Here is a 19,720-nt window from a genome sequence, read left to right as displayed (position 1 = left end):
TGCAGTGTTGAGTCTATGGTGCAGTGTTGAGTCTGTAGTGCAGTGTTGAGTCTATGGGCAGTGTTGAGTCTATGGTGCAGTGTTGAGTCTATGTTGCAGTGTTGAGTCTATGGTGCAGTGTTGAGTCTATGGTGCAGTGTTGAGTCTACAGTGCAGTGTTGAGTCTATGGTGCAGTGTTGAGTCTATGGGCAGTGTTGAGTCTATGGTGCAGTGTTGAGTCTATGGTGCAGTGTTGAGTCTATGGTGCAGTGTTGAGTCTATGGGCAGTGTTGAGTCTACGGTGCAGTGTTGAGTCTATGGTGCAGTGTTGAGTCTATGGGCAGTGTTGAGTCTACGGTGCAGTGTTGAGTCTATGGGCAGTGTTGAGTCTATGGTGCAGTGTTGAGTCTATGGGTAGTGTTGAGTCTACAGTGCAGTGTTGAGTCTATGGGCAGTGTTGAGTCTATGGTGCAGTGTTGAGTCTATGGTGGTGTTGAGTCTATGGGTAGTGTTGAGTCTATGGGTAGTGTTGAGTCTATGGTGCAGTGTTGAGTCTATGGTGCAGTGTTGAGTCTATGGTGCAGTGTTGAGTCTATGGTGCAGTGTTGAGTCTATGGTGCAGTGTTGAGTCTATGGTGGTGTTGAGTCTATGGGTAGTGTTGAGTCTATGGTGCAGTGTTGAGTCTACGGGGAGTGTTGAGACACAGAAACAAAGACAGAGACATGCACAGAGATACGGAGACACGCACAGAGAACCGCACGGAGACACGCACAGAGACACTCACGGAGACACGCACAGAGACACACACTTGCCCCAACAGTATGTTAGGCTATATGGGGGATCTTTGTCTTTGGTGAAGGCCAGAGAGCATAGAACCAGAGAGTAGCCACATAAACCTTGTTGATATCGACTAACACAGAGACCCAGAGACTCACACAGAGACCCAAAGACTCACAGAGTGCCCAAATAGACTCACAAAGAGACCTATAGACTCACACAGAGACCCAGAGACTCACACAGAGACCCAAAGACTCACAGAGTGCCCAAATAGACACACACAGAGACCCATAGACTCACAGAGTGCCCAAATAGACACACACAGAGACCCATAGACTCACAGAGTGCCCAAATAGACACACACAGAGACCCATAGACTCACAAAGTGCCCAAATAGACACACACAGAGACCCAAAGACTCACAGAGTGCCCAAATAGACACACACAGAGACCCATAGACTCACAGAGTGCCCAAATAGACACACACAGAGACCCATAGACTCACAGAGTGCCCAAATAGACACACACAGAGACCCATAGACTCACAGAGTGCCCAAATAGACACACACAGAGACCCATAGACTCACACAGAGACTTATAGACTCACACAGAGACCCATAGACTCACACAGAGACCCAGATACTCACACAGAGACTAAAGACTCACAGAGTGCCCAAATAGACTCACACAGAGACCCATAGACTCACACAGAGACCCAGATACTCACACAGAGACCCATAGACTCACAGTGTGCCCGAATAGACTCACACAGAGACCCATAGACTCATACAGAGACTCATCATTTATTGTCCTTCTCCCTGCACCTTCGATTAGCACGTTTGGCTAGGTACGGTGCAAAATAAGTTCTACACACGTCCATACATATGTAGTGACATAAATGATGTCACTATTGTGTTGAGACAGTACCAGTTGATGACGGGTACTGTAGGTGGGGGTGCCGCTCTATGGCACCAGCGTGAGCATGGCCGGGTGTCACTGAGGTCGCGTCAGGCCGTGACACCGTGTGAATCCAATAGGGCACGTGACCGGACGAAGGGGGGCCAGGGGACTCCCAGATGGGAGTGCGAGGGTCACGTGGTGAGGGACCCGGGCCTTCCCGAAGGATCTAGAAGGGGGCGTGGCCAAGGGCGGAGGAGTTATAAGCCTCGTCCCGAGAGAGAGCGGGGCTGTTCAACTCCGGGAATGAAGATGCCATCTATGGACCTCGGTCTCCGATCTCCGCTCGTGGGCCAGGCAGCCTGTTAAGCTGTCCTGGTCCCATTATGAAGTCATCCCCTCAAGTGCTAATTAAGTTAGGAACGGTGGTCACCACCCTATATCGTTATTCCGTTAACATCTGAGTTATCTGTTACGTTAGTTAATAAACAGTGTTGCCTCAAAGTTTAAGTGTGCGCCTCAATTGAACCCATGACGCATACACCCCGCACCCCTCTGCTGATCCCGCTGCTGCTGCTGCTGCTGCTCTTGTCCGACAGCTACCGCTGCGTTCAACGCCACGAGCGGCTCCATCTCGTCCGCCGACTTCGTCTCCAACACCTCAGCCGTGAGCTTCACGTTCGCCATCAGCACGAGGGCGCCGTACGTGCTCAAGGTCACGTTCGAGAGCATCAAGTAAGCGAGCGAGCATACGCCTCGCACTCTCGTCACAATGAGCAACTCGGCAACAACAACATCAGCAACACTGTGGACTACCCTAATACATTGATTTTTAACCTTTATTGTAGCCTTGGACCCTGACCCCTGGTTTATATTTGGAGTTTGCGTGTTCTCAGCATGGTCACGTAGATTTTTCTCTGGGTCCTCCGGTTTTTATTTCCCTTCACATTTAGAATCAAAGTCATGCGTTTAGAGTATTTGCCTTGCGAGACATGGCCATACAATGATACGCCACTTTCGTTGCTTTGAGCTATCAGTTTTGATAGCCAGGTCGCTTCGGTGGGCCTTACCTGGTAAATAAAGAGATTAGTTTGAGTTTGTGTGTCTATACGAATCTGTATAAATATGCGTTTAGAGCAGTAGTTCTTCACTTTTACTGCACTCTTGCACCCCTTTGGTTCTCAATCGTTAAAACAATGTATACTGTTAATAAATGCATATGGTTTGATAAAACGAAGTAGTTGTACATACGTGCCTGTAGCTTAATTTGTGTGTTCGATTATTTACCTTCTAACAAAAATCGGGCCAAGTCTCACACCACCAGGAAGTGCATGCACCCCAGGTTAAGAACCACTGCCCTAACGCGTAGTAGTAGTAGTGCTTTCGCAACCAAAATTATCCATGAGATTTTTTTTTGGGTTAGATCTGGTGAATATAAATGTGTCGTTAAACTCGCCACCACCCCGACACACAGCCAATCAGTAAGGGTTTGTGTCATGTAAACAAAACGTCCCAATTAGTTACTTAGTTCAGCGCTAACGGGTTATGTGTTGGAGAGCAAACCCACTCCAACATTTACAATTTAACGAAACATTTATATTTACGGGATCAAACCAAAAAAATCCCTCGATTATGGATAAACAATCTTGACTTAAAGCTTTCGTGACTGCAGGAATTCATATTCTTTGGGTCTTTCGGTAAAGTCACGTAGATAGGTTCAAAGAAAATAACAAAAAATCTACGACGTTTCGATCGCAACACAAGCGGTCGTCATCAGGAAAAGCGGGTTAGCCTCTAAAGGCAAATGTTTATAAAGGTTTAAAATGATCGTAGCCCAATTGTAATGTAAGTGATGGTCCATGGTGGCGCTCGTGGTGGATTCCCACCAATCAAAGGGCTGCCAGGTAAAAAATGTGCATGTAAGTGTAAGGTCGGAGGGTGACCTCGACGGCGAGGATGCTGAAGTGGCTATGTTAATGAACAGTAAAGGAATAGGCCTGGAGGACTTTCAACCAGCGTGAAAGTTGGCCAGACGGCTGTTCACTACACAGTGCGTACTGTAGCGCTGCATGGTCAAAGCGTCTACCATACAAATAGGGGCGATACTGTTGCACAAAAAACACAATAGCCAACAGTTCACGGCGTGTGACACAGTACCATTGTTCGGCCGGAGACAGCTCTCTGCTTCCATATTCAACAACACTCTCGACACCATTGACAACTTGAGACAGAACAGCTCCAATTCCGGTGTTACTAGCGTCTGTATCAAGGACGAACGGCAAGGGAAAGTCTGGGTAGCGGATGAGAGGGGGGGTTTCACCAGTCCATCCCGGAGCGCAACAAATGCGGCCTTCTGCTCCTCCCCCCAATGGAATTTCTGACCTTTTGCCATCAAGGTGTGGAGACGTTTGGCGATAGTCGCGAACCCGGCGACAAAACAGTGGTAATAGGATGCAAATCCTATTAAAATCCGCACCTCCCCCACTGACGCGGGGGTCGGCCAAATACAAACACACGCTGTTTTGTCCGGGGCCGTCGCAATACCTGATTTACTCACTATGTGGCCAAGATACCGAACAAATTTTTGGAGAAGGTGACACTTCTGTGGTTAAAATTTTAGGTTGGCTGCACGAATTTTAAGAAAAACAGCATGTAACCGTTCGAGGTGTTCTTTAAACATACGGCTGAAACTATAACCTCGTCGAGATATATTAGGCACAAGCCCCACTGGAGACCAGCTAGAACCAGTTCCATCAATCGCTGGAACGTAGCCAGCGTGGAATGAAGACCCATCGGAAGCCGATAAAATTTGAATAAACCTTGTGGTGTACAAAAGGCTGTTTTGGGCTTAGAGGCTTTATCTAGTGGCAACTGCCAAAATCCGGATAGGAGGTCAAAAGTGGAAAAGAACCGTGCTCCTGCTAGAGCATCCAGGGAATCGTCCATCTGAGGTAGAGGGTACGCTGCAGCAACAGATATCTTGTTAAGCTTACGGAAGTCAACACAGAATGGAAAACTACCATCCTGCTTTTTAACAAGAACAATTGGGGCTCCCCACGGGCTGGTGGATGGTGAAATAATATATGCGGCTAACATTTCACAAACCGCTAGCCATACATGTTCTTTTTCAGTAGGGCTCAGCAGGTAGGGATTCTGCCGGAAGGGAGCGGCGTCGCCCATATCGATGTGGTGACTCAAAAGCGTAGTGCGGCCGATGTCGAATTATCCTTTGCTAAATACATCTGAGAATTCACGCAAGAGCGCCCTCAACTCTCCCCTCTGGGCCTCGGACAACTCCGCATTTTCCGAACAAAGCGCATCTATCGACCTCTCATCAGAACCCTTTTGTGGCCGCGTATTTGACGTGGCCCCCACACTGCCAACGATGCTTCCTTCACAAAGCACTGGCGATGCATGAGCTAGCACGGTGCCCTCTTGAATGACCGATGTGTCTAACCCTGCGTTAAAGACCTGAATTAAGGGTTTATGATCATTGGATACCAACGTCTGGCCCCCTACTAACATCAACCCACGAATGGCTGTATTAGAGGGTCCCAAGAGGATTTCTCCCGTAGTCGCCTCCTGGTCTAGCGGCTTCCACAATCGTAAAATAACCAACAACATTTGCACGCCAGGGGGAATCTTTACTGTCTTACGCGCAAAAGCTTGCACGGTAGCGTTGGCTGTGCCCAATCGAATGGGAGATGGCAAAAATGCCATTCGACGCCCGGATGGTAATTCAAGGCACCATTGATCAATCAAAATTTTCAGGGGCATCTTCCCCAAAAAGTCAGTCCTGAGCAAGCAAGGAATAGCAAGGGACGTCAATACAAGAACCGGTCCCGTCAATTTGACATCCGCAATACACACCTCCGCTGTTATTTTCGCCATTTTTGGCAAAGCACAGAGCGTCAACGGGCATAGGGTACGACATTTAGGAGGCAAAGATATTATAGATCAACTCGGAAATGATGGTCGCCGACACACCAGTGTCGACGAGCATCCTGATTTCAACCCCCTCTATCAATCCAATAACAGTGGATGAACCTGCGGTCGCTGCAATCACTTTGTGGGCCAGCTCCGACCACTGACCGAGTCGGAGCGGCCAGTCGGCCCAATCAAAGTCCGAACCCTCCCGCACCGATGCACGGGAACGAAAACCGACCGAGCGAGATGAGTGAGGTGGATTCAGGGGCCGAGTGTGTGATGTGTCGCGACTCGCATTCCCGCGCGGCTCCATTGCTCTCTCCTCTGCCGCTCGCTCCTCGCGGTGGAGCTCCGCGATGATGGATGCTGTGGCTTGGAGGAGCTCTGTGAGGCAGGAGTGTTATGTATGGCGCTCCCTCCCCGACGGCGGTGAGCTGTGATGTGCCCCGTCGGCACGCTGCTCCACCGAAGGCATCTTGCCTCCCTTCTCTGGGGTCGTCATCCCCGGGGCTGTTTGAGGGATGAGTTTGTCGTCTTCATTTTCCGACGTCCTGGTACATAGTCTGCTTCTCGTAAACATAATCCACCACGGCTAGCTTACTAAAGAACGTTTGGCCACTTCTGACACCAGTTGTAGTGAGTTCAACTGAGTCGCAGACATACTCTTTGGAGGCAACACATTTATTTACACCAACATTCGGGTTAACAGAATAACAACCTGTGGTGGTGACCACCAGGCTAACTACGCTAATTACAACGTAACTAGCTAAAATAGACCGGACCACAGCTTAGGTCCAGGTCCACGAGTTGGAGACTCTGTAGGACGTAGAACGTAGATGAAGGTTTCTTCAGGATGAACAACAGCAGCCGGTTCCTCCTGCCTTCATAGGTGCTATTCGCAAACAGCACTTGCCCCCAAAGTCTGTTACAGGCTATACGGGGGGGGGGGGGGGAGGGGTGGGAGGATCTTTGTCCTTTGTTGTGCCCGTGGCTCGTGTGAGCGCAGCCTCAACGATGAATCCCCGTGCTACAACGAGAGCCTCGAGGTGTTGGACGGAGAGCCCAGAAGCAGCGGCAGTGGCGGCGGCGAGACCCTGGCCGTGCTGTGTGGAACGGGGCGTGGCTCCGTGCCGCCCTACAGCCTCAAATCGACGGGACAGAGCCTCACCCTGGTGCTCAACTCCACGGGGCCTCTGGAAGGTAACGAATTCCAGAGGAGAGCATTTTACGATTGAGAACCAAATGGGTGCAAGGCTGCAGTTAAAGTTAAGAACCACTGCTCTTAACTCATATAGAGTCACAGAGACCCATACTGAAACTGAAGATGTATTTTTATTTTACAAGGTAATGCTCACCGAGCTATATAGCTCTTTTTCAGGAGCGACCTGGCTATCGCCAAAGATAGCTCAACGAAAGTGACTTATCATCATCATCACGTGGAAATGTATAGCAGCGGCCAAATACTCTTAAGCACGTGATGTTGATTCTAAATGTGAAGTAAAAAAACTGGAGGTACCGGAGGAAAATCCACGCGACCAAGGGGAGAACACGCAAACCCCAAATAAACCGGTGTCAGGGTCGGAATCGAACCCACGATCTTTTGTACACCAGGAGCGGTAATTAATATCTCGCCACCATGGTGCATCCTGGGCGGTAGAGCCGAGGCAATTTGCAAGCTCGCTGTTCGATTAATAAAACAAATTCAGGTTTCAAATTCAAGTCAAGAGTTGATTACGTGAAAATAAATATTGTTGTGGTTACATTTGAAGTGCCGAAAATTGGCTGCATGGATCGCGCATTCTCTGCTCATGTTGCCTCAACAATCCTGCTGGTGTCTCCTCGTGTCTCCCCCCGTGTCTCCTCCTTGTGTCTCATTATAGCATCTCCTCCTCGTGTCTCCTCCTTGTGTCTCCTCCTGGTGTCTCCTCCTAGCATATCCCCCTCGTGTTTGCTCCTTGTGTCTCCTCCTGGTGTCTCCTCCTGGTGTCTCCCCCTCGTGTCTCCCCCTCCCGTCTCCTCCTCGTGTCTCCTCATCGCCCGGGAAGCTTACACCAGCCTGTCTCCCTCCTGCAGGCCGAGGCTTCAAGCTGAAGTACTTCTATGATGCTGCGACGCGGTCTACAAAATGTGAGTGTCAGGGGAGCTTACTCTTTGGTTCTTTCAGTAAAGTCACGTAGGTATAAAATGAAATACAATAAATTAAATCACGACGTTTCGATTGCAACACAAGCAATCATCATCGGGTGGGAAAACCACAGCAAGAACATTTTTTGCTGAAGTGGGAGAGAGAGTTGCCGTGGTAAGAAGTTATATAGGTAAGAAAGGGGGAGGAGCAATAGGGGAGAGGGAGGGGTGAGGGTGTGGGATAGGGGGGGGGAAGCGCTGCGTGGTGTAGTAGTACCCGGTAGATATAATAGACGACAACCAATATAAAGCAGTTAGGTTTTACCTGGTTAATAACATCCTTCCAATGATTGCTCAATTTGTATCCATCTTCTCGGTTGCAGTTATGGTTATGTTTATATATCTGGATGGCTTCATGAACAAACCTTTGATAGTAGCCGAAAGTTTACAGAGCACCTTGGTCACCTTGTCAGGGGAGTGCGCGCGTGTCAGTGCGTATACATGTGTGTCAGTGTGGGTCGCGGTGTCACAGTGGTTAGCGCAGCTGAGCTATGAACCCGGCGACCCGAGTTAAATTCCCGCTCACGGCCACGAACGCCAGTGATAGCGATTATCTGAAAAGGTCTTGGGCCACCCCTTGATCAACTTGGCCTCAAAAGAGTCCCCTAGGGTGTAAACATCACCACTGGGGAGACAAAGGTGGCCGGGCGTGGTGCTGGCCACCCGTGTGTTGTGCCGGCCTTCATAGGTGCTCGCTAACAGCACTTGCCCCAACAGTCTGTTAAGGCCATAATACAGGTTGTTTTGGTTTAGATTGCGTAAATATATAAATGTGGAGTTAAACCCGCCATTACCTAACACAGCCAACTAGTAAGGCTTGTCACGTAAACAGAACATGCCAATTCCTTACGAGTGCAGTGCTGTTATTTCACGCGGACAACGTATTTTTCTCCTGCGTCACTTTATTCAACACCCCGTAACTCCGTCGCAACTCTTCCGCTCGCTCTGCTCACCTGCCATGCTTGAGCACCTGCTCCCTTTCACTCTCCTAGCCTCTCTACTGATAGCCTGTTTTCTCTCTCTCACTCACTATCCTAGCCTCTCCACTGCTAGCCTGTTCTCTCTCTCACTCTCCTAGCCTCTCCACTGCTAGCCTGTTCTCACTCTCTCTCTCTCCTAGCCTCTCCACTGCTAGCCTGTTCTCTCTCTCACTCTCCTAGCCTCTCTACTGCTAGCCTGTTCTCTCTCTCACTCTCCTAGCCTCTCCACTGCTAGCCTGTTCTCTCTCTCACTCTCCTAGCCTCTCCACTGCTAGCCTGTTCTCTCTATCACTATCCTAGCCTCTCCACTGCTAGCCTGTTCTCTCTCTCACTCTCCTAGCCTCTCCACTGTTAGCCTGTTCTCTCTCTCACTCTCCTAGCCTCTCCACTGCCAGCATGTTCTCTCTCTCACTCTCCTAGCCTCTCCACTGCTAGCCTGTTCTCTCTCTCACTCTCCTGGCCTCTCCACTGCTAGCCTGTCCTCTCTCTCACTCTCCTAGCCTCTCCACTGCTAGCCTGTTCTCTCTCTCACTCTCCTGGCCTCTCCACTGCTAGCCTGTCCTCTCTCTCACTCTCTCCTAGCCTCTCCACTGCTAGCCTGTTCTCTCTCACTTTCCTAGCCTCTCCACTGCTAGCCTGTCCTCTCACTCTCCTAGCCTCTCCACTGCTAGCCTGTTCTATCTCTCACTCTCCTAGCCTCTCCACTGCTAGCCTGTTCTCTCTCTCACTCTCCTAGCCTCTCCACTGCTAGCCTGTCCTCTCTCTCACTCTCCTAGCCTCTCCACTGCTAGCCTGTTCTCTCTCTCACTCTCCTAGCCTCTCCACTGCTAGCCTGTCCTCTCTCTCACGCTCCTAGCCTCTCCACTGCTAGCCTGCTCTCACTCTCCTAGCCTCTCCACTGCTAGCCTGCTCTCTCACTCACTCTCCTAGCCTCTCCACTGCTAGCCTGCTCTCTCTCTCACTCTCCTAGCCTCTCCACTGCTAGCCTGTTCTCTCTCTCACTCTCCTAGCCTCTCCACTGCTAGCCTGCTCTCTCACTCACTCTCCTAGCCTCTCCACTGCTAGCTTGTTCTATCTCTCACTCTCCTAGCCTCTCCACTGCTAGCCTGTTCTCTCACTCACTCTCCTAGCCTCTCCACTGCTAGCCTGTTCTCTCTCTCACTCTCCTAGCCTCTCCACTGCTAGCCTGTTCTCTCTCTCACTCTCCTAGCCTCTCCACTGCTAGCCTGTTCTCTCACTCACTCTCCTAGCCTCTCCACTGCTAGCCTGTTCTCTCACTCACTCTCCTAGCCTCTCCACTGCTAGCCTGTTCTCTCTCTCACTCTCCTAGCCTCTCCACTGCTAGCCTGTTCTCTCTCTCACTCTCCTAGCCTCTCCACTACTAGCCTGTTCTCTCTCTCACTCTCCTAGCCTCTCCACTGCTAGCCTGTTCTCTCACTCACTCTCCTAGCCTCTCCACTGCTAGCCTGTTCTCTCTCTCACTCTCCTAGCCTCTCCACTGCTAGCCTGTTCTCTCTTTCACTCTCCTAGCCTCTCCACTGCTAGCCTGTTCTCTCTCTCACTCCCCTAGCCTCTCCACTGCTAGCCTGTTCTCTCTCTCACTCTCCTAGCCTCTCCACTGCTAGCCTGTTCTCTCACTCTCCTAGCCTCTCCACTGCTAGCCTGCCCTCTCTCTCACTCTCCTAACCTCTCCACTGCTAGCCTGTTCTCTCTCACTCTCCTAGCCTCTCCACTGCTTGCCTGTTCTCTCTCTCACTCTCCTAGCCTCTCCACTGCTAGCCTGCTCTCTCTCTCACTCTCCTAGCCTCTCCACTGCTAGCCTGTTCTATCTCTCACTCTCCTAGCCTCTCCACTGCTAGCCTGTTCTCTCTCACTCTCCTAGCCTCTCCACTGCTAGCCTGTTCTATCTCTCACTCTCCTAGCCTCTCCACTGCTAGCCTGTTCTTTCTCTCACTCTCCTAGCCTCTCCACTGCTAGCCTGTTCTATCTCTCACTCTCCTAGCCTCTCCACTGCTAGCCTGTTCTCTCACTCACTCTCCTAGCCTCTCCACTGCTTCAGCAGTTCTCCTGCTGTGCTTGTCTCACCTGATGACGGTTCTTCTTAGGTTTTTTCGGTAAAGTCACGTAGAAAGTAAAATAAAATAAAAACAAAAATCACGACGTTTCGGAGGCAACACAAGTCTCCGTCATCAGGTGGGACCGTCACAGCCAGATTAGCTGTATCAAGATGACGGAGACTTGTGTTGCCTCCGAAACGTCGTGATTTTTGTTTTTATTTTATTTTACTTTCTACGTGACTTTACCGAAAAAACCTAAGAAGATGATTCCTTGCAGTCACGAAAGCTTCAAATCTAGAACTGATGACGGTTCTCGTGACTGCAGGGATTCATCAAGAAGATGAATCCCTGCTGTCACGAAAGCTTTAAATCGAAACTGATGACAATTGCTTGTGTTGCGATCGAAACGTCGTGGTCTGTTGATTTTCTATCAACGTGACTTTACCGAAAGAAGCAAAGAGTATGGATTCCTGCAGTCACGAAAGCTTCAAATCAAGATTCCTCCTGTTTCGTTCCTTAAATACTGTAGAGGGGTAGATGTTGTGACATTACTTGTGTGCTCTTCTTGCGTGAAGTGGGGGGGGGGATTAATGAATTTATATAAATGAGCATCGGTATCCATTGCCGTTTTGGTTATTTGTATGGGAACCGAACTTACATTATGCATGCGCACTATGCAAGCCAATTTTGCTTGTACCTGCTGTCGATTGTGTACTAAAATAGTCATACCGACGGTAATCCCTCGAGACGCTGTACTGTGAAAGCGCCACCACGTGAGATACGAGACAAGGGTGAATCAGTTCACATTGTTACAGGGGGGAGGGGGGGTGTTCACATTACTTGCGTTGCTTCACGTTTCTCCTAAGCCCGTACCAGATACATAAAATATGCTTTTGTTAAAAAAAACACACGAAAGCAAGGAAAACTGGTTTTTTTTCGTTGTTTCCGCTCATTATTATTGTCAAAGTTCGGCATGGCAAATAAAGCACCCAAACGGGTTCGTCGCATGCGTGGCTCCGTCAGCTCATGCTTGGCCTCGAACGACACAATGGCTAGGAGATGTTGACTACCTCACCTGGTATACAGGAGGTCGTGGGTTCGATCCCGATCCCTTGACGCGTGTTGTAATTTTAAATTTGCGTTTCTCTTTCTCTCATCATCACAGTGGCTAGGAGATGTTAACTACCTCGCCTGGTAAACATGAGGTCGTGGGTTCGATCCAGACCCCTTGACGCGTGTTGTATATTTGGAGTTTGCGTTTCTCTCTCTCATCATCATTACAGTGGCTAGGAGATGTTACCTACCTCGCATGGTATGGAGGAGGTCGTGGGTTTGAACCAGACCTCTGACGATGCCTGCTGCTGTATATTTGGAGTCTGTGTCTCTCTCTCTCATCATCATCACAGTGGCTAGGAGATGTTAACTACCTCGCCTTTTAAACATGAGGTCGTGGGTTCGATCCCGACCCCTTGACGCGTGTTGTATATTTGGAGTTTGCGTTTCTCTCTCTCTCATCATCATCACGGTGGCTAGGAAATGTTAACTACCTCACCTGATATACAGGAGGTCATGGGTTCGATCCCGATATTGACGCACGTTGTATATTTGGAGTTTAACAAGTAGGCTTTCGTGACCAATATGATCCATAACAGAAGGATTTTCCACAATTCTGCCTGTGGCCTGATGAAGCTAGTTATTGTAATCATCAGCGAAACGTCGCGGTACTCAAATTGTCAATGTGGTGGGTTTACTCTCCAACACATCGGTGTGCTGAACAAGTAACGAATTGGCTTTTGTTGACGTGACAAACCTTACTAGTTGGCTGTGTCGGGGGTGGCGGCTTTAATGACACATTCATATTCTTAGGTTTTTTCGGTAAAGTCATGTAGGTAAAACATTAAAATTAATAAAAGTAAAATAAAATAAAAATCACGACGTTTCGGAGGCAACACAAGCTTCCGTCTTCAGGTGGAACCGTCACAGCCACGACTTGATACAGCTGTCGTGGCTGTGACGGTTACTTTTATTAATTTTAATGTTTTACCTACGTGACTTTACCGAAAAAACCTAAGAATATGAATCCTTGCAGTCACGAAAGCTTCAAATCTAGAATTGACACATTCATATTCATGCATATTATCCCTGTGGTCGCGTGAATTTATCCCCCGCTTTTTAAAATCTACATCGCGCGTTTAGAGTATTTGGCTACATAGCTCAGTGAGTTCTAGATTTGAAGCTTTCGTGACTGCAATGATTCATACTCTTAGGTTCTTTTCGGTAAAGTCACGTAGGTCAAAAATAAAATTTTAATTAATAAAATAAAATAATAAATAAACTTGATACAGCAAACGTGCTGTGACTGTTCCACCTGAAGACAGAAGCTTGTGTTGCCTCCGAAACGTCGTGATTTATGATTTTATTTTATTATTATTTTTATTAATTTTAATTTTATTTTTTACCTACGTGACTTTACCGAGAAAACCCTAAGAGTATAGCTCAGTGAGGCCTAGTAAAATGAAAAAAATGGTTTAGTTTAAATAGTTTTAGATGAAATTCATCTTGATTCGATGCTTTTGTGACTGCAGGAATCCATACTCTTTGGTTCTTTCGGTAAAGTCACGTACCTACACAATACATGGTGCTACCTACGTGACTTTACCGAAAGAACCAAAGGGTATGGCATTCATCGTTGCATTCAACGCGCAACACTAACACTCATAAGCAGGGGCGCAGCTACCTATTTCAACAGAAGGGCGATGCAGGATACGACTTTGCCCCCCCCCCCCCCTCCTTTCTTCCGACTCACTTATGTTGAAATATCTACGGATGTTTTTAACAATGTTAGACTATACACTATATTTTTCGATTTAAAGCTTTCGTGACTGCAGGAATTCATCTTCTTGGTTTTTTCGGTAAAGTCACGTAGAAGGGAAGTAATAAAATAATAAAAATAAAACATAAAACAATTCTCACGACGTTTCGGCCACAACGCAAGCAGCGTTGTCGTGAGAATTGTTTTATGTTTTATTTTTATTATTTTATTACTTCCCTTCTACGTGACTTTACCGAAAAAACCAAGAAGATGATATACACTATATATTATCTTTTTTTTTATTTTGGTTGCACCATGTATTGGGTTTAGAAGAAGACAGTCTAACATTGACAGTTATTAATAAAGCCTATATGTAAATGTTACAATACTCACAATAAAGTTACCGTGCATCTTGCTTTCATGCGCATGTCAGTTTGCATATTAAAGGCTTGGTGTTCAGTAAAAAAAAACACTAACAGCAGTGCCATATTTGACACTGTATTTTTTTTATTTTTAACAGTTTTTAGGCATTAATGGTTAATTGTTGGAATTTTTTAAAATATTTTTCTTATCCATTTTTTTTATACTTGTGAAGTATTGGAAAATGACGGCAGGAAACTCCTTGACGGGAACACACTTCTTTTATTAAATCTTGACTTGTAACAATACAACGCGTGGCCTCTCTTCTTCACACTGCACTTCTCTTGACTCAGGATTCTGTGCTGCCGGCTCTCTGTGCCTCGTGTAGACTCCGCGCCTCGGCTACACTCCTCTCTCGCCTCGTGTAGACTCTGCGCCTCTGCTACACTCTCCACTCGCCTCGTGTAGACTTTGCACCGCTCTCGCTGGCTACACCGTATGCATACTCGGCTCGTGCAGACCTTCCTCTCTCGCTGGCTACACCGTATGCATACTCGGCTCGTGCAGACCGTTCTCTCTCGCTGGCTACACACTACACATTACTCAGCTCGTGTAGACCGTTCTATCTCGCTGGCTACACACTATACATTACTCAGCTCGTGTAGACCGTTCTATCTCGCTGGCTACACCCTATACATTACTCAGCTCGTGTAGACCGTTCTATCTCGCTGGCTACACACTATACATTACTCAGCTCGTGTAGACCGTTCTATCTCGCTGGCTACACACTATACATCACTCAGCTTCTACTCTCCATTACTCTCCTCTCCGGGCTCTATCTCTGCACCTTCCTCTTCATTCTTAGATGGTTCCACTTCTGCCCCCTGCTCCTCTGTGCATCACCTTATATACCCCTTCTTCCCGGGAGACGGAGCGGATGCGGACCTCAACGTCGGCACCGCTCCTCAGTTACCCAATCCCCACGCTCTATCCCCACGATCCGGTTCCGCTCAGCGCGTGTTTCCACTCCCCAACCAATCACACCGCGCTGCTACCCGATCACTCCCTCTGGGCGCGTCACCGGCACACAGCCAATCAGCAGCACTACCCCCACCCGCGCACTGACGCCTGCTCCTCCCCGTCAGCGCGCGTCACCACACACACACCCGTACATACGCGCTGGCACACGACATATACACCCAGCGCGTATCACCACTACATCACCCCCTCCCACATAGCTCGCAGCCGGCCCGGCTGCTAACAACAACCAACCGCGACGATAAAACGACAATCAACAAAAAAAACCCCGTAACCCCCCGAGTGTGCCCCGTAACATAACACAACAACAACAACAACAAGAATAACTATGTACAGATTGACAATGAACCCGAAAAGTCAACAATAACACGATACGAGCAAATTCGAAACGAACGCGCCCCACGTCCCTGCGACTACACGCAGTGACGAGGCGCTCCAACTGCCCCGACTCCTCACGAGGCAGGTCATGCAAAGTAGCACGACCTGGCGCGAGTCCGTCTGGCTGGTCCATCGTATGGGGCGGGACACTGACGACCGTCCGGCGGTTCCGGCTGCTCCAGACGGCGCGGAACGGGCCTGAAAGGGCCGGCCCCGCCGTGGAGATCCGGCCGCCGGTGATCGGCAGCTGTCAGTTCCGAGACACCTGGGAGCAGATCAGGCGAAAATACGTGTGGATCAGGCAGAGACATTTCCCCCTCTGGGTCGCCGGTCACGTCACACGCCCGGCCATCACGACACAAGGGGAGGCCATATGGAGGCGAGAACGGTTTCAGTCGGGAGGGGTGAACGTACCACCGGCGCTTTCCCCACTTTATCTGAACGCACTGGGGCCGTGCAACGCGCACGACCTCCACGGGTCCCCTCCACGGTCTCAACAATTTAGGCGACGTAGCCAAGGGCGCCTGAGGGCAATGCAGCCAGGCCCTGTCACCTGGTTTCCATTCGTGCATGGACACCTTCCGTGCCCGCAACCGTTCATTAGCAATTTGGCGAGCCCGCGAATTAAGCCGCGCGGCCTCCCTCGCCTCTGTCAGCTTGTGAATATTAAACTTAATATGTTCTGCCAAATTAGAATTAGTTCGTGGAGCGGACAGGCCAAGTTGCGTTTCTATTGGCGGGTCAGCTTCCCGACCGTACATCAAATAGAATGGGGAAAACCCCGTAGCTGCATGGGGGGCCATTCTATACGCGGCAAGGACTCCCGGGACCTGCAGGTCCCAATCTACATGTGCCTCGCACACCTGCTGGCACAGCATGGAAGTCAAGGTTTTGTGGAGTCTCTCCACCATCCCGTCAGTCTGCGGGTGGTACGGGGAGGTACGCACCTTCTTGGTACCCAACAGATCGCACACCTCTTGCAACAATTTACTCGAAAAATTTTTACCTTGGTCGGTCAGCAGGCGTTCGGGAGCCCCTTTGTCCAGGACATAGCCCTGGACGAAGGCATCCGTCACAGCCGCTGCCGACTGGTTAGCGAGAGGCCACGCCATAGGCCATCGGGTAAAGTATTCGACCCCCACTAACAAATATTTATTCCCTCTCGGCGTGACTGGGAAGGGCCCCAAAATATCGAGTGCAACGAGCTCGTTGGTACGCGAGACCTGAATAGATTGCAGCGGTGGATTAGCTGCCACGGCCGGTGGTTTACGCCTGGCGCACTCAACGCACCCCTTCAGAATATGCACCACATCACTTCCCATTCCCGGCCAGTAATAGTCACGCTGAAGCAGGGCAAGCGTCTTGTTAACTCCCAAGTGCAAGAGGCGTTCGTGTGCCGCCAAGACAACCCTCCCCCTCACAGCGGAAGGCACCACGAGTGCGTTCCGCCGGGACAAACTGTCCCATTTCAATAACACGCCCCGCTCAAGTACATAGGAGCCGGTACGCTCCTGGTCCCCCTCGGGACCCCCAACCTTGCGGCGCAATGCTAGCAGCGAGCTGTCCGCCATCTGGAGGCGGCCCCATTCGCTGAGCGACAGCGAGAGCAGCGAGTCCCGACCCTGAGAGGCAGTGGAATCATCCCCGATCGGTGCGCCCGCTGTCGCAGCCAGTGCCCCCATCTCCCCCGCAAGCGTCGGTTTACAGCGCGCCGATCCCGACAAACACGCGCATTCATCACAGGGCAACAACCGCGACAAGCAATCGGCATTCGTGTGTCGCAACCCCTTACGGTACGTAGTCGTAAACTGATAGTCCTGGAGGACTTCCAACCAACGCGACAACTGGCCCGAGGGCTGGGCGACCCTCAATGAATACTGTAGCGCCGCGTGGTCCGTTCGGACTGTGAAGTGACGACCATAAAGATATGGCCTAAACTGTTGCACAAAAAAAACAATGGCAAGCAGCTCGCGACGGGTGACACAGTAGCGCTGCTCCGCCGGAGACAACACCCTACTACCGTAGGCGACAACTCTTTCGACACCCCCAACGACTTGGGATAGCACCCCCCCAATGCCCGTGTTGCTAGCATCCGTGTCCAGCAAAAAGGGACTGGCAAAATCGGGATAACACAAGGGTGGGGCACCCACCAAGGCGTCCCGGAGGGAGCGAAACGCGGCCTCCTCCTCTGGTCCCCATTTGAACTTCACTCCCTTCGCCGTTAGAGCGTGCAAGGGTTTTGCAATAGTGGCGAAGTGCTCAACGAACCGCCGATAATAAGAAGCAAACCCGATGAAACTACGCACGTCGGAAACGGACGTAGGTGTCGGCCACGAACCGACACAATCCGTCTTCGCGGGATCGGTGGAGATCCCCAAAGAATCGACAATGTGACCCAAGTATCTAACGGACCTACGAAGGAGGTGACATTTGGCCGGTTTAAATTTCAACTTAGCCGATCGCATTCGCAAGAACACCCCTCTCAATCGCCGGAGGTGTTCCTCAAACGTTTTACTGAAAACAATGACATCGTCCATATAAATCAAGCATGTATCCCACTGCAAGCCCGACAAAACCAGCTCCATAAGTCGCTGAAACGTCGCTGGAGAGGAGTGAAGTCCCATGGGTAACCGGTTAAACTGGAACAGCCCCCCTGGAGTCCGAAATGCTGTCTTAGGTTTCGACTCTTCGTCGAGCGGCAACTGCCAAAACCCCGATAACAAATCAAGAGTCGAAAAATAACGCGCACCAGACAATGCATCGAGGGACTCATCCATCCTGGGGAGCGGATACGCGTCAGCCACAGAGATCTTATTCAGGCGACGGAAATCAACGCAGAATCGCAGGGACCCGTCCTGCTTCTTAACCAGCACAATAGGCGCTCCCCACGGGCTAGAGGAGGGCGAAATAATATCGGCTTCTAGCATATCGTTAACAGCCGACTGAACATGTTCCTTCTCCACGGGACTCAGTCGGAAGGGATTTAGCCTGACCGGCGCCGCATCGGCCGTTTCAATGTGATGGTGCAACAAATCCGTGCACCCAATGTCATACTTATGTTTACTGAATACATCAGAGAATTCAATGAGCAACTCGCGCAGCGCACCCAACTGCGCCGCCGACAAATCGTCCGAGGCGGCACATAACGAATGGACCCACTCAAGGTCTTCCCTTGGCTCAACGTTCCGCGCGGGGCTCGAGCCCACCTGCGCAACCAACCCATCATCCCCAGGAACCTGCGCCGCGTGAGCCAGCACGGTGCCCTGCGGGATGACAGCTGGTCGCGACCCCGCGTTCAAAACCATCACAAACGGATCCCTGTCAGCCCGCACCAAAGTGTGAGCCACCGATAAATCAAGACCCCCGACAGCCTTGTTAGAAGGACCCAAAAGCATACTCTGTCCCGAAGCCTCCCTCACCCATGGTTTTCGCAACCGGAGGGGAATCAACATCTGTGAACCCGGGGGCACTTGCACTGTCTGCGTCGCCACCGCTTGTATCGTAGCGCACGCCGTCCGAATGTCAGTAGGGCCCGTCAAAAATGAAATCCGGCGACCCGATGGCAGTTCAATGCATCGTTGATCGATAAGAATTTTAATGGGCATTTTAGCCAAAAAGTCAGTGCCCAAAAGACACGGAACTGCCAAAGAAGACGAAACGAAAACGGGTCCCGATAATTTGATATCTCCAATGCAAATGGACGCCCTAACCTGACCGATAATGCCCAACGATCCCCCATTAGCGGCGTAAAATGGCACATCAACTGGAAGCAGCGGACGACATTGGACTGGAAGAATATTATAAATGAGGTCCGATATAATAGTTGCCGATGCCCCCGTGTCCACTAACACCCTAATCTCAACCCCATCAATAGATCCCGTAACAACGGACGAACCCGCCGAAGCAGCCACAATTCTATGCCCCAATTCCGCCCATTCAATGTCTCCCTGGTCCCGGCCGAACCCCCCTCGCCGAACCGAATCCCCGAACCTTAACCGGCCCTCCTCCGCCGCAACGCGGCGTCCCATGTGTGCCGAATAAACAGGCCGAGCGTGTGAGGTGCCGCGACTTGCCGGGGATTGTAGAGATGACTTGGGCTCTCGGTCGTCGTCCAGCCGAGCTCCCATGGCGCGCTGCCACGGAGCGCGGCACCCGGACGCCACGTGGCCCCGGAGGCCGCAGTTATAGCACGTGACGAGGGTCGGAGTAGATCTTGGTTGCTCCGACTTTCGGCCCGATCGCAGAGGCGACCGGGCCCCCGGCCTCCAGTCCCCTGGTCGTCCCGTGGCGAACGCCTCCTCTCGTGGGCTGACGACTTGGGGTTCGGCG

General features: G+C 50.4%; 1 protein-coding gene across 1 annotated transcript in view; it reads left to right on the top strand.

Moving 5' to 3' along the window:
- The window catches only part of LOC144737948 (trypsin-1-like), a 51,969-nt gene that overhangs the window by 8,829 nt on the left and 23,420 nt on the right, over positions 1 to 19,720 (top strand). Inside the window, exons 3-5 of the mRNA XM_078620854.1 lie at positions 2,255 to 2,390; positions 6,589 to 6,782; positions 7,656 to 7,709. Coding sequence (XP_078476980.1) covers positions 2,255 to 2,390; positions 6,589 to 6,782; positions 7,656 to 7,709 — 384 coding nt within the window. The remainder of the gene's footprint in view (positions 1 to 2,254; positions 2,391 to 6,588; positions 6,783 to 7,655; positions 7,710 to 19,720) is intronic.

This window comes from Lampetra planeri, chromosome 76 (assembly GCF_965212315.1).
Source record: "Lampetra planeri chromosome 76, kcLamPlan1.2.h2, whole genome shotgun sequence".
Lineage (NCBI taxonomy): Eukaryota > Metazoa > Chordata > Hyperoartia > Petromyzontiformes > Petromyzontidae > Lampetra > Lampetra planeri.
This window is presented reverse-complemented; position numbering and strand designations above follow the sequence as displayed.